Source organism: Gambusia affinis, linkage group LG20 (genome assembly GCF_019740435.1).
Source record: "Gambusia affinis linkage group LG20, SWU_Gaff_1.0, whole genome shotgun sequence".
Lineage (NCBI taxonomy): Eukaryota > Metazoa > Chordata > Actinopteri > Cyprinodontiformes > Poeciliidae > Gambusia > Gambusia affinis.
In genome coordinates this window covers 19,642,916-19,655,533 of record NC_057887.1, presented here as the reverse complement: position 1 = coordinate 19,655,533, position 12,618 = coordinate 19,642,916, and the positions used below count along the sequence as shown (strand labels likewise).

At 35.8% G+C, this 12,618-nt stretch overlaps 1 protein-coding gene across 2 annotated transcripts in view; it reads left to right on the top strand.

Moving 5' to 3' along the window:
- Positions 1-12,618, top strand: part of LOC122823053 (protocadherin-15-like) — a 214,907-nt gene that overhangs the window by 100,908 nt on the left and 101,381 nt on the right. For both annotated transcript variants that reach the window (XM_044102283.1, XM_044102282.1), the window contains exons 13-16: positions 1,378-1,512; positions 7,381-7,530; positions 7,621-7,712; positions 8,563-8,664. In XM_044102283.1, coding sequence (XP_043958218.1) covers positions 1,378-1,512; positions 7,381-7,530; positions 7,621-7,712; positions 8,563-8,664 — 479 coding nt within the window. The remainder of the gene's footprint in view (positions 1-1,377; positions 1,513-7,380; positions 7,531-7,620; positions 7,713-8,562; positions 8,665-12,618) is intronic.

The window sequence follows — 12,618 nt, the reverse complement described above, 5'->3', positions numbered from 1 at the left end:
TAAAGTTATTTAAAGCTTGACTTCCAACAAACTTGCCTCTGCTCCCTCTGCAGTTATGCTGCCGTGTTTCGTTTCATAATTAGATTTAGAAGAAGCCACTGTGTGCATCAAAGCACATACTGTAAAGGCTTTAGAAAAGTCTCACTTATTATCAGCTTGCCAATTTCACACAGCAGAACACTTAAACAATCTAAACAAATATTGTGGGTGTTCTCCTAGAAAATTGGGCAGTAACCTTTAATAAAGGCAGTATTTATTAAAGACCCATAGTTGTTATGAATTTGCTCAAAGGCTGCAACATAAAGTACCACGCCACATGTAGAAGTTCTAAATGAATTATTCATTAGAGTTTCAAACTGTGAGACATGGAAAACATAATACAACTAAACATTTGACACAAAATTCAAAAGTTGAACCCATCTACAGCATTATTATACATATGGGTTTTGTTACATTCCTATGTTCTGGACTGGTCACCAGTGTGTTACAGGGAAATATAGAAACAGAGAAGGGCAAGCTGCCGTGCTTACATAAACTGCTACAAGAGCAATTTGTTATAGTCAATGCTTTTGGACTTTGGGAGGAAACCAGAGTACCTGGAGGAAACTCTTGCATGTACAGAGAGAGGTTGCAAACTCTATGCAGAAAGACCCCAGAATGGGATTTAAACCCTTGACCTTATTTTCGCAAGGTTAATGCAACCAACTGAACCACTGTGGAGCTTAGGAAAAAGCACTGAAAATACCATAGTTTACAGAGTTTCATGTCCAGAGTGACCAGATTAGATTGAACCAGTCCTAGGTTTTCAGATTTTTAATCAGATACATTTCAGACATGAAATAACCCTTTAGTTTAGGGCCACTCTAAAAATTTGAAGCAGATGACTTTAGCTATGGTAAACCAGCAAAATCATTTGAAACTTCTCAGGCTTGTTTTTTTTCTACAGAGCAGCAAATATTCTGCCAGATAAAGGATTTAAAAGAAACAACAGCTTCCTCAGTGCCAACCTGTTAAGCAGTTTTTATTACCTAATTATACCAATCCAACTTAACTCAAGAACTACTTCTTCCTTTTTCCTTAACAAATTAGTTATAGACATAGATGCAGCAAAGTGTTTAACCTTAAACATTAACCCTCTTCTCAAGAAGACATTATATTAGTTTAAATTTGCTTTACAAGGCAATGAAACACTTCCAGCCACTTGATATCAACAGACCTAACTTTAACAAGTTCTTGTGGTAAAATCTCATACATCAAAATTTTGCATGTTTTCCTAAACTTCTGTCAAGGATTTATCAAGTTTAAATAAATCTGTACGAGTTCCTCACTGTGTCATACACCGTCATTGTGTAAAATACCTCTTTTTGTCTTTTACAGGCCCGGGATCCACAGCTGCACTTTTCTCTGGACAGTTATTCTCATGTTTTTTCTATATCAACTACTGGGATAAGAAGATATCTCACGCTGTTACAGCCTGTAGACAGAGAAACACAAGACTCCTATACATTCACGGTAATACACAGGCTCAATATCTGTGTGTGTGTTATTGTAAACAGGAAAAATACTTGCATCAGGGCAAAGTAGGGAGAGAAAACTTGCAGTGTTGAAAAGGCAGTTTTATCTGAAAGAATATTAGAACTGGAAGCAAAATTAGGAAGGAGTTGTGCAAAATTGCAGAGCAATGGCAAAAAAAAGAATGTGGGTAGACAAAGAGGATAAGCATTTTGTAAACCATAAAAGACAGAGTTGCAGAAAAGCATGGTGTGGAAAAAATCATTAAGATTCAAGTGTTGTGAAGGAGGAGGTTGCACAGAACACAAGCAATACATTTAACATAAAAAAAGGAAAGAGCGAGAAGAAAAAGAATGACAAAAAAAAATGCTGGATTAACTCTGCTTGTGCCTTTGGTTTTATGAAGCATAATCCAGAAAACATTCCCCGCCTCTGCTTTTTGTGTCCATATTAGCAAATAAGTTGACATTAATATGTTTTAGTTTGTTTATCACTTGCTTATGAATTCAACAGCAAAAACAAAAACTTCAGCAGTTGGATCGACCTTAACAATGCTTGGGGGAATGAGTTTGAATTACAACTACATTCTCTTTGTGACTGAATGGTAGTTAAAAACAAACCTTAGTGGGTTTAAAAAAAACAACAAAAAACATACTTTGGAAGATTAAATTCTTTTTTGAAGCTTTAGATCTAGGATGGGTCCAGATGTGACGCAAATTTCACACAGATAAACCAGGACCAGGTCTACAGCCAACCACCAACCAGGTGGTTACCATGGAGACTTTGGATGCTTGCACTATGGTGGAGTTATCCATGTTGCCCTGTGGCTGAGGCATCAAGAGATTGCATTGCTGCTCTACTCCAGTGCTGTTTCATCTCTCAGAATCTAAAGGAAGATATCGTCCACAGGATTTCATTATAGAGGCCTTTAGCCATTTACAGCCATATCCAATACAGTCTGCAGCATACAATAAGGAGAGAACACATTTAGCCCATTTTCATTTGAAGTACATTTGTCATGTTGGAAGACCATTGCACTATACCATGACCATATTGCTGGTCGAGAAAATATTGGTCTTTAATAGAAGGGAAATTGCTGCAAGAGTTATCTCCTGTAGGACCAATATTGGGGGGCCATAAACTTTCAACAGAACTCAATTTCAACTAATCAACACTCCCTCCCTTTAAGCATAGAATACAATGATTATACTCTTGTTGAAACAGCATTGCAGCACCTTCTTGCTGGGTCGTATGCCTGCAAGTTAACTCTTCTATTACTCTATGATGAGACACACCCTGCATAAAGCTTTTTTATTGTCTATACTTATCTCCATTAGTTTCCCACTGCCTTCCTCTCCGTTTGTTTTTTGTTTTCTTTCATTCATTGGATCTGTTGAGTGCATTCAACTTCAATTTGATTTTATTGCTACTGATGTGAGAGAAAGCGTCTTTACGCACACGATCAACTCTGTGGATTTAGGAAAAGTTGGTACTGTGGGGTGGAGTGGGGATCAGTGGAAATGTTTCAGAGAGGATGTTTTGGCCAGTGACGTCAGTAACGTTACTGACGTCGGACCACTTTTTTCAGTAACCAGTAATCTAACGCGTTGCTATTTCAAATCCAGTAGTCAGACTACAGTTACTTATCAAAATCATTTTTGCGTTACTGCGTTACTATCTTCTTTTGTTATTTAATCGTATTTCCTCTACGTGTCTTGTCGAGTGACCGACGTCTCTATGCGACAGAAATGTAAACAATGGAGAGAGATGCGCATTTTGTCGGTGGAAAAACTGGAACTATTTTGAGTTTCTGTCGCCAAGACCGATTATTATAAGCGGCTTTGGGCTTCATTTTTTTAAAAAGTCGCTTGAAAATTTAATGAGCGGCGGGTTGCGCCTTTTTGGGCTCGTTTTTGAACGTGAAGTTACTCATTTGGGCTTGGGACTAAGCAGAGACTCATAATAAATCCCAGAATTTGTCCGTCATTAAGGTAGTTTTACTCAGTCTCTCCCTGTCCATCATTTCCCGGAAGATCCGTTCCGCTGTGTCTTTGTTAATGTCAAGCTAATGTATTACCTCTGAATGACGTCGAGCTTCGCGTTGCGCTCCAGAAAACTACAAACATCGAGACCAATATGAACAGCGCAATAAACATGAAAACAGCCACGAATGAACGTGTCCGTAGTTTCCAATAGTTATAATGGCATCTTAACGCCATTATGATTATTAATATTAAGATAAGTGTCACAAATGTGTGCAACCATCTGAGTTGTGGAGCTGCAGGAGGAGCTCTGTGCGCTGCGCTAACACCAAACGCAGGGCCGTAACGCAGAACCTGGAGGGGGGAGGGGGGGCTTTAAAATCATTCTTAGAGTTTCCCAGACAACAGTGGACCACACAAATTACTCACGTTTTTTGTACAGTCTCCTCTTCAGTTCAACCTTATCAGTGGAGACACATTGTTGATGTTACCATTATAAAATAGCTTACAATTAGGTATTAGCAAAGATCAATGTGATTTTCACAGGAGCGTTATTGTTAGCAGCTGCTGAAAGTAACTAAACAGTTACTTTTAATGTAACTTGGTTACTTTCCAAGTCAAGTAGTCAGTAATCTAACTAAGTTACTTTTTCAAGGAGTAATCAGTAGTCCGATTAAAGTTACTTTTTCAAAGGGAGGGGAGGGGGGCCACAGCAGGCATTGTGCTCCTTGGAGGGGGGCTCACCCTTTCATACTTTGAAAACCCCTGGTCTATACTTATCTCCATTAGTTTCCCACTGCCTTCCTCTCCGTTTGTTTTTTGTTTTCTTTCATTCATTGGATCTGTTGAGTGCATTCAACTTCAATTTGATTTTATTGGCCTAGCACAGAGAAGCTGCCTTTTGCCAAGCAACACATCTTAATATGAGGGCATCATTGTATGCAGTAAAACGTTGATTCTTCATCTATCTGTAATCTGCTAATTCCACTCTGACAACAGAGAGACAGTGTATGTTTTTGTCTGAAGTTGTGAAACTAAATATATAACTTTTATGTGCCTGTGAGTGTGCATTCAGCAATTTGGAAGTTCAAGATGGAAAAGCAGAAGGTCTGGAGTATTGATTGAAAGTCAGAGGTATACTGTAATCATTATGAAAGCCTTGGAGAAGAAATTAAACTGACTGGAAGAAAGAGAGTGCCATGAGACACGGAGAGCCATATTCATCAGAAAGGAGTCAATCAGATTCTTGGCAGATGAGCCTGTGAAGAAGATTGGTATCAGTAAAGACCATTGTTTTTTTGTTGATACTTGCAGATAGAGATTCATAAAACATAGGGAAAATAATATATATGGCAATTAGGATGAGCAAGTAAATACAATGGAATAGGGGTTCTAAACATTGTGATAGAGATTTTAACTTACTTCATCAGCAAAATGTGCAGCATGAATCCTTTACAAGCATTAAGCCACTAGGCGATTTTACAGATAAGCAATTTTTGGCACATTGTTTCTTGTTTATTTTTGAGTGCTTAAGTTTTAACAACAGATTAAGGTTTACAGGTGTCAAAAATGTGTTTGAATTCAGTAAATTGAAATAATAAATGGTTTTGTCTGGCAAGATGAAAAAACATGAAATACAGTTTAAGGAGGATAGAGATTTATGTGTTCAAAGAAACAGAACGGGGGATTCTGATTAAATAAAGATCAAATATACGTTTATCTATCGCTTTCAGTCAAATGAGGCAGGTTTTACAGACAGGGGTTGTTGCACAAGGAGAAACAAAAAATATCTGAATGACTGAATAAATCCAATTTACAGCTGCTAGTTTAGCAAAAGCAAGCAAGTCTAAAAAATCTTCTGAAATAATTTAAGTGGTGCACACTACAATACAAGAGATATATAGTACGGTACATATTTTAGTGACTTAAAAAATAAACTTAGCAGTTGATTGTGTACCATTGCTTCTTTTTTCTGCTATTCAAGAAAAACTAGTTTACAGGCCTAAATCATGAAATATTTTAATTCAAAGAATGTGAGTTTAAGTGAAGATTATTTTTCCTAAGTCTATTCTCTAGAAGCAAAACATGAATAGAGTCACTTCTCTCAGTGAATGCATAGGCCTATATATAGTCTGCAAGAACCAAAAAAATGTTTTCACTTGCAGTGGCAACAGCAAAAACAAACTCTTTTTTGCTGTGGACAAGACATTTGATATTTCACAAGAACTCAAGTGCACAGAAGTCCTGGGAAGTCCTCAACTGCATCATTTGTTGGTGTAATAAATTTCTCCCCGTAGAAGTATTGGACCAATCAACATTGCACATAAAAAAAAAATCATCTTCCTTGTTCATGTGCTAATAACAGGCGGCCATAACTATTGGGAGAACAAGGCTAAGAAACCAGAATCATGTCATTTTATAAACAAGAACAAATTTCCTTTTCCCTGCAGAGTATGTGTAACTGGAGTACGTAAATGTATAGGCAGAATGATGCCTGCTCAGTCTTTATAAAATCTCATCTGGGGAAATAAAATCATTTCTGGTTTTCTCTTTTGATGTCAGATGAAAGAAAATTGAATTGTTAGTCTAAAATTATGCAGCCTTCACCCACCATAACAAAACAATCAATCAACCCTGAGAAAACAACCTAACGCTCAATTATGGATTTGGGAACCTCATGCTTTAAGGTTTACTGCCACTGGAACAGACACCTTAATCATGGTAAAAGACATCATAAAAAATAGCTTAGTATGTAAAGATACTCAACAGCAATATAAGACAGTCTGCAGAGAAACAAAGTATTTGGCTATGTTGAAAATTCAATATAACAATTAAACCTAAAGAGTAGAAATTTTTAGCCAATAAAAAACATAAATGCTTTCTAGCAGTCCAGCCAACTTTAATGTTCCAATTTTAATGTAATAGAAAATCTGTGAAGTGAGCTAGGCTATAACTTTGAAATGCTCTCAGAGAACTGGAGAATATTTCATTTAACAAATGGTAAAAGTTAACATGCAAACATCCAAAACGTGTATTTATGTAGCTTTGTAGTATGTATTTGATATGCCTATTTAGAAGTTTCTATAATTGTTTGGTTGCTTTAATAAGCTTTTTCATTTATTGAGAAGGAGATGAACTGACCAGTAATGTTTTTTGGGAAAAACATAACTTTTGTTCTAATGTAAATAAAATAAAAAACAAAAGTTATGTATTCCCAAAACCATATAACTTGTAGGCATTTGTTAGCTTTTGTGAGATGCCTGTGCTTTTTTCAGAGAAAAAAAAATCTAATTCTGCCAGGGCTTTACTGTGTGGTTTACATAAATCAATGACTAAGAGAACACAATACAACTGTCACCACTTTAGTATAAATAGCCATTTCTACTGTAGCCAAGCAACAGGAAATATATTTTTCCTGCTTTCGACTTCAGGCATAAGTTTCTGGCAACCATCCAGTGTGTGAGAATCCAAAAAACACTATGAATGACCATCCTCTTCATACATAAAATAACCCAGGGAGACAGATGCATCAAATAGCTGCATAAATAATGGAAGGCCAATGCGACTAATGGAAGGCTAAACTCCTTCCTCACTTGTCTCGCTGTACAACACACTTACAGACCTATAATGAGCAGACCTTGGCCCTAATATCCAATTAAACATGCAGGGTCCATATTGTTTTTGTAAGCTGGTTTTTAAGTAAAACAAAAACTTCTCAAAGGAAACTACACAATACATTTTCAAGAACATGTTCAGAGCACAAGCCCGCTACATTCCAAACAGCCAAATTCTGAATATCAGTTTTTTTTCTATCAGGAACTTTGTGTTTGTTTTTACTTTTTGCATTGATCTGTTGTTTGTTCCTGTGTTTTTGCCTCCTCCACAGCTGTTTGCATCAGATGGCGTTCAGCAAAGTGCTCCTGTTATTGTGACCGTAACAGTGCTGGATGCCAATGACAATACGCCAACTTTTTCCAATGTCTCCTATAGCGTAAACTTGTTCACTAATATGTTGCCTGGAGAAACTGTCATACAGGTATGTATGAGTTATTAATGCAGCTGTTAAAACGTGAACATTTTGATGCTTGGGGACCTTGTATGATTTGGTATTTTGTTGTCTTTGTAGATGTCAGCAGCTGATTCTGATGCAGGTGAAAATGGCCAAATCAGTTATCGCGTCTTGGCTGGTGACCAGGGAAAGTTTCTAATAAACAGCAGGTAAACCGATCAGAGATAATTCAATAATGTTGGTATGTTCTATATTTTACTGTTAGATCATATGTTTTAACATTTTATGTGACTTTTACTGAAGTTACTTTTACTGTTTATTTGGTCATCAGATATATGAAAACAAAAGAATAAATTATCAGATCAAATTAAATCAAATTAAAAAACCCGAATCAAGTTTTTAATTTATTTTTTTTTTTTGATGAAGAAAGCCTATTTTATTCAATCATATGGTTTAAAACAATTTCAAGAAGCTAAGATATCAAGCAGGTAAAACAAGGATTTGTGCTAACCAGCATCTTGTGAAATGTCCTAAGGAATTTCTTAAACATTTTGGAATTAATCATTATTTTTCCAGCAGGTTTAATCACTAGTGATAATCCATTTAGACAACAGACATTTTTTTATGTGCCAGTGGGTTTTTATTGTTGTTAGAAATTGCCATGCTCACACAAAAGGCAAAACCAAACAAGAATATATAGAATAGACATACTTTTTAATAGAGCAATAAATCTGTAAATACTGTAGATAAAGACATATAATAAATCCCTCTTTGTGTAATAAATCTATTGAAAATACATGCTTTGCTTTTTTTAAACAAATCACTGAAATATATTAACTTTTCAATGACACTCTAATTAATTGAGAAACAAAAGTATATCACTGTGAACTTAATAAAACTCCACTTATGATAACTGATTTCCACAGGCTAAACGACTGCTAATGGGAAGGCAGGTGGTAAATGGCAAACTATAGGAGAAGTCAATGAATGCATGTGTAAAGTAATGTGAAAGCATGCGGTGTGTTAATAACCGCATACATTTAATCATTGTTTTCACAGCACTGGGGTAATTACAGTGGCACCAGGTGCTGAGCTGACTGTTGGCCGAAGCTACGCTCTGACTGTGGAAGCTGCAGACAATGGGCCTGCGCCTCTCAGACGGTAGGGGGTTTCTCTCGTTCTGCTTCGTTGCTCTTTTCCTATGTCTGTGAGAAACTATGCCATGAAAGGTCAGGTCTTTACAGCTTTCAAATTTATTTTCTGACCCTTTTCAACACCACCTACAGCTCCTTTTTATTACTTTATCATCATTTCTCTTCTCATTTAATCCCAATTTTTGGCTGGAAAATTACAGGAGTAATTCATAGTAGATTTTTTTTTTAAATTGAAAATTGCAGTGTTTCTTGCCATTCATCTCAGAAAGTGGACCTCATATTATCTAGAATCCTCACAAATATATTCCAAGTGTTTGATTCTAGTAATTTTGAATATTATGGCTAACAGATAATGAAAACCCAAAGTTCAGTGTCTCGGAAAATTAGAATTGTCATAAGGTCAATGTTGGAAACACATAGTGTCACACCCTAATCAGCTAACTAATTCAAAACATAGGTCTGCATAGGTTTCCTGAGCCTTTAAACGTTCTCACTCTGGTTCAGTAGACTACACAATCATAAGGACTTGACAGGTGTCCAGACAACAGTCATCCACATCCTAAGTCACAGAGTAAGTAACAATATGTCATTGCTGAAGAAGCTAATTGTTCAGAGTTCTGTATCCAATCATATTAACAGAACATTGAGTGGAAGGAAGAAGCATGGTTGAAAAATGTTCGCCAGCTACAGCAAGAACTACAGCCTTCAGAGGATTGCCAAGCAATATCCATTCCAGACACATAGATGAATACTAGAGATGAGTACAAATGTTATATTCCCCATGTAAAGCCAGTCCTCAACCAGAGATAACATCAGTCATTCACTGGTGTTGAGCCACTGGGTTTACTGAAATTCACAGTCAAGCAGGAATTACTAGAGCACCTCTCTGCTAACAAGCCATATGGAGATGCTAAATTTATTTTCCTCCAGGATCTGGCACCTGCCCACACTGACTGCCAAACATAACAAAAGTTGGCTCAAGGTATTCCTATTCTTAACTGACCAGCTAACTCTTCCGATCTGAACCCTATAGAAAATCTTCTGCTTGTTGTCAAGAGGAAGATGAGAAACAAGCCAACAAGGTAGATGACCTGAAGGCAGATATTGAGTCAGTCTCTACTCAGCGCCACAGGCTGATCACCTGACCTTTATTTTTCCAAAGTGGCATTCTAATTTTTTGAGATGGACTATTGGGGTTTTCATACATGTAAACCATAATCATTAAAACTGCAAAAAATAAAAGTTTGAAATATTTTACTCTGTGTCATGAATCTCTATAAACTCAACATTTCACTTTTTGAGATAACTGGCAAGGAATATTGCATTTTTCCATGATATTCATTTCTTTTAGGTCAAGTAGTATTTCTACAGAATAAAATGCACTGAAAAGGAAAGTCCAAGTGAAATGATGTTACAAGTTTTAGAATTAAAAAATGAATTAGGGCCTGGGAAGGTGTGATTCAAATACCAGCATACTCTCTTCTTTTTATTTCCCAAAAGGGAAAATGTCAACTAATGCAGAAAATGCGTTCAGATAAATTTCATTCCTCTCTTCAAGGGCAAAGTCAATGAATAATAGTGGCTTTCACAAAGTCCCTAATGCAGGACTTTCCACAAACCTTTTCCAATCGTCCAGAAAATAGCGTCAGCTTCAAATGTTCTGTAAAGTGGAGCTGTATTGATTTGATTGCAAAAAGTCTAGCAGAGAAAAGTTCAATTGTGATTTTCTTAGTACTAGCAATTACTAAGCAATATATCAGAACTGGAGTAAATCATACCATTGAACAGTTCATCCGGTAGAATCCAGTCAAGCTGCACAGAACCACAAAATGATGCAGTTGTTGTTTTGGCAGAGACTTTGATTACCACAGTGTTTTATGCAGCACAGGAAATATTACAGTACAGAGACTCTCAATGAAGCATATGCTGGGCATTTTCTCTCTCTCTCTCTCTTTCTCTCTTTCTATCTGCCAATTGAAAAAGTAAAACACTTTATAGAGATTAATAGCACAATGATTGATGTTTTAGGCCAAGCCTGTATTTCTTTAAATAAACAAGATTTTTTTTTTTTTCAAAATATGGGTTTAATGAAAAATAACCATCATGCTTAGTGATGGTTATTTTTAAGAAATACCTTTTAATCTGATAAACTATCCTCATTTTATATAACCCTTTGAAGCATATAAATTACAGCATACATCAGTTAATAAAACTGTCAGCAATGTTCATTTTTGATGTCTGGAGCATGGATTAAATTATAGTGTTTTTCTTGGGGAATAGCTGAACAAAAGGGTAAAGTATTACCACACTGTCCTTGAGATGGGACAAACAAGCTGAGTCCTTCCAGTGGACAAAAGCACAGAACAAAAGCTGCAATCAGTTAAAAACACAGGGGAAAACTTAATCAAGATTGTATTTCTTTTTTTTTTAGTGAAATTGTTTGAAGAAAACATTTCATTGAACCTTTGTGTCACACAAACATCATTGAAGAGCCCACAGATTGCTGATTAGAAGTGTCTATTTTGAATTTGACTTTGGTGATTTATCACACATTTAGGGTGCTAAATGATGATTCACACCGTTTTATTTTGAGCATTCCCACCAAGGAGTACGATCATTCGAAATGCTTTAGGGACATATGGGTGAGGTCAAAATGCTGCTGCTTTATTGGCTTCCTGAAGATGTGCCCCATTCCATGTTGGAATATTTTTAACGCTGTCATTTCTGACTTTGATGCATCACTTTGCGTGTAATTTTAATGCCTTTGTTGTTTTGATGAAATTGCTGCTTTTTGGAGTATAGAACCATTTTTGGAATGGCTACAGGTAGGAATAGGCATGTTACAGATTCACAAAACATATACTAAAAACAACAATACTTCACTGTATTGAAGCATTAACACAGACGTTTAACATGAAAGGCAGTTAAACAAATTGCATTAATTTAATAAATAGCTAATTTATTAATTTGAGAAAACAGCACTTATTTGGTTACTTCTCCCATATTATTATTATAGTTATAATTTTGGTGATAATATGTAGTTATTGATAGTTTGATACATAGACACACATATGAAGATTGAGAGCAGGTTGACTGTGTTTTCAACCATTGTTTAAAACCAATTAATTGTTTTGTAGCCCCATGGCAATTATTTCCAGGTTTCAGAATTTGATATTTCTGTGTATTGTAAAATGTCAAAAATAATGTGATAATCCAACAATATTGATATTTAAATTTTTTGTCAAAAAGTATTAAATAAATAGCAGCCTTTATCTGGTTGCTAGAAGGAATGCAACCTTCTAGCATTCTAGCAAATTAATTAATCCTTATTAATCCTAGAGTTAGAACTTCCTATCCTAACTCTAGGAAATTAAAGTCATGCTTGATTTACACATTTTATACTGTTATTTCATTTTTAATTTGATATCTAGTGTGTTTTTATCTTTTAAAGTCTTGTTTTCTTCAGGACCTACTTTTTAAGAAGTGACTTTGAAGCTCTATTGAAATGTTATTTATGATAATATTAAGCCTAAAAAAACAAACAAATTCAGTACCAGTGGATCATTTCAGACAGCTAATAAGCAGTGTCTTCCGCAAACAGGAATAAATCAGTTTCCCTTTTGCAATCATCTGTATGGATATAAAGCTATTTAAGCAATTGGGAGAAGGTAAAATCCCCAAAGCTGCGTCCTAATCATTTCCCACAGGAAATAACTATACACAGGTGAAACTGAATGTTAGCATATTCACTGATGGAATCTCAGTTATGGTTAAAAAATGCAACATTGTCAAGTCTTTAAACTGTAAAACTTTCAAATTATTGGATAAAATGAGCTCTTCTGCTCTTAAACCTGTGTACTAAGGAATCAGCTGATTGTTAGGTTGTTATAACCCTGGTACTGGTTCTGAATCCACCTGATTCACCATATAAAATCTCCCAGTTTAGCCAAACTCATGTCTG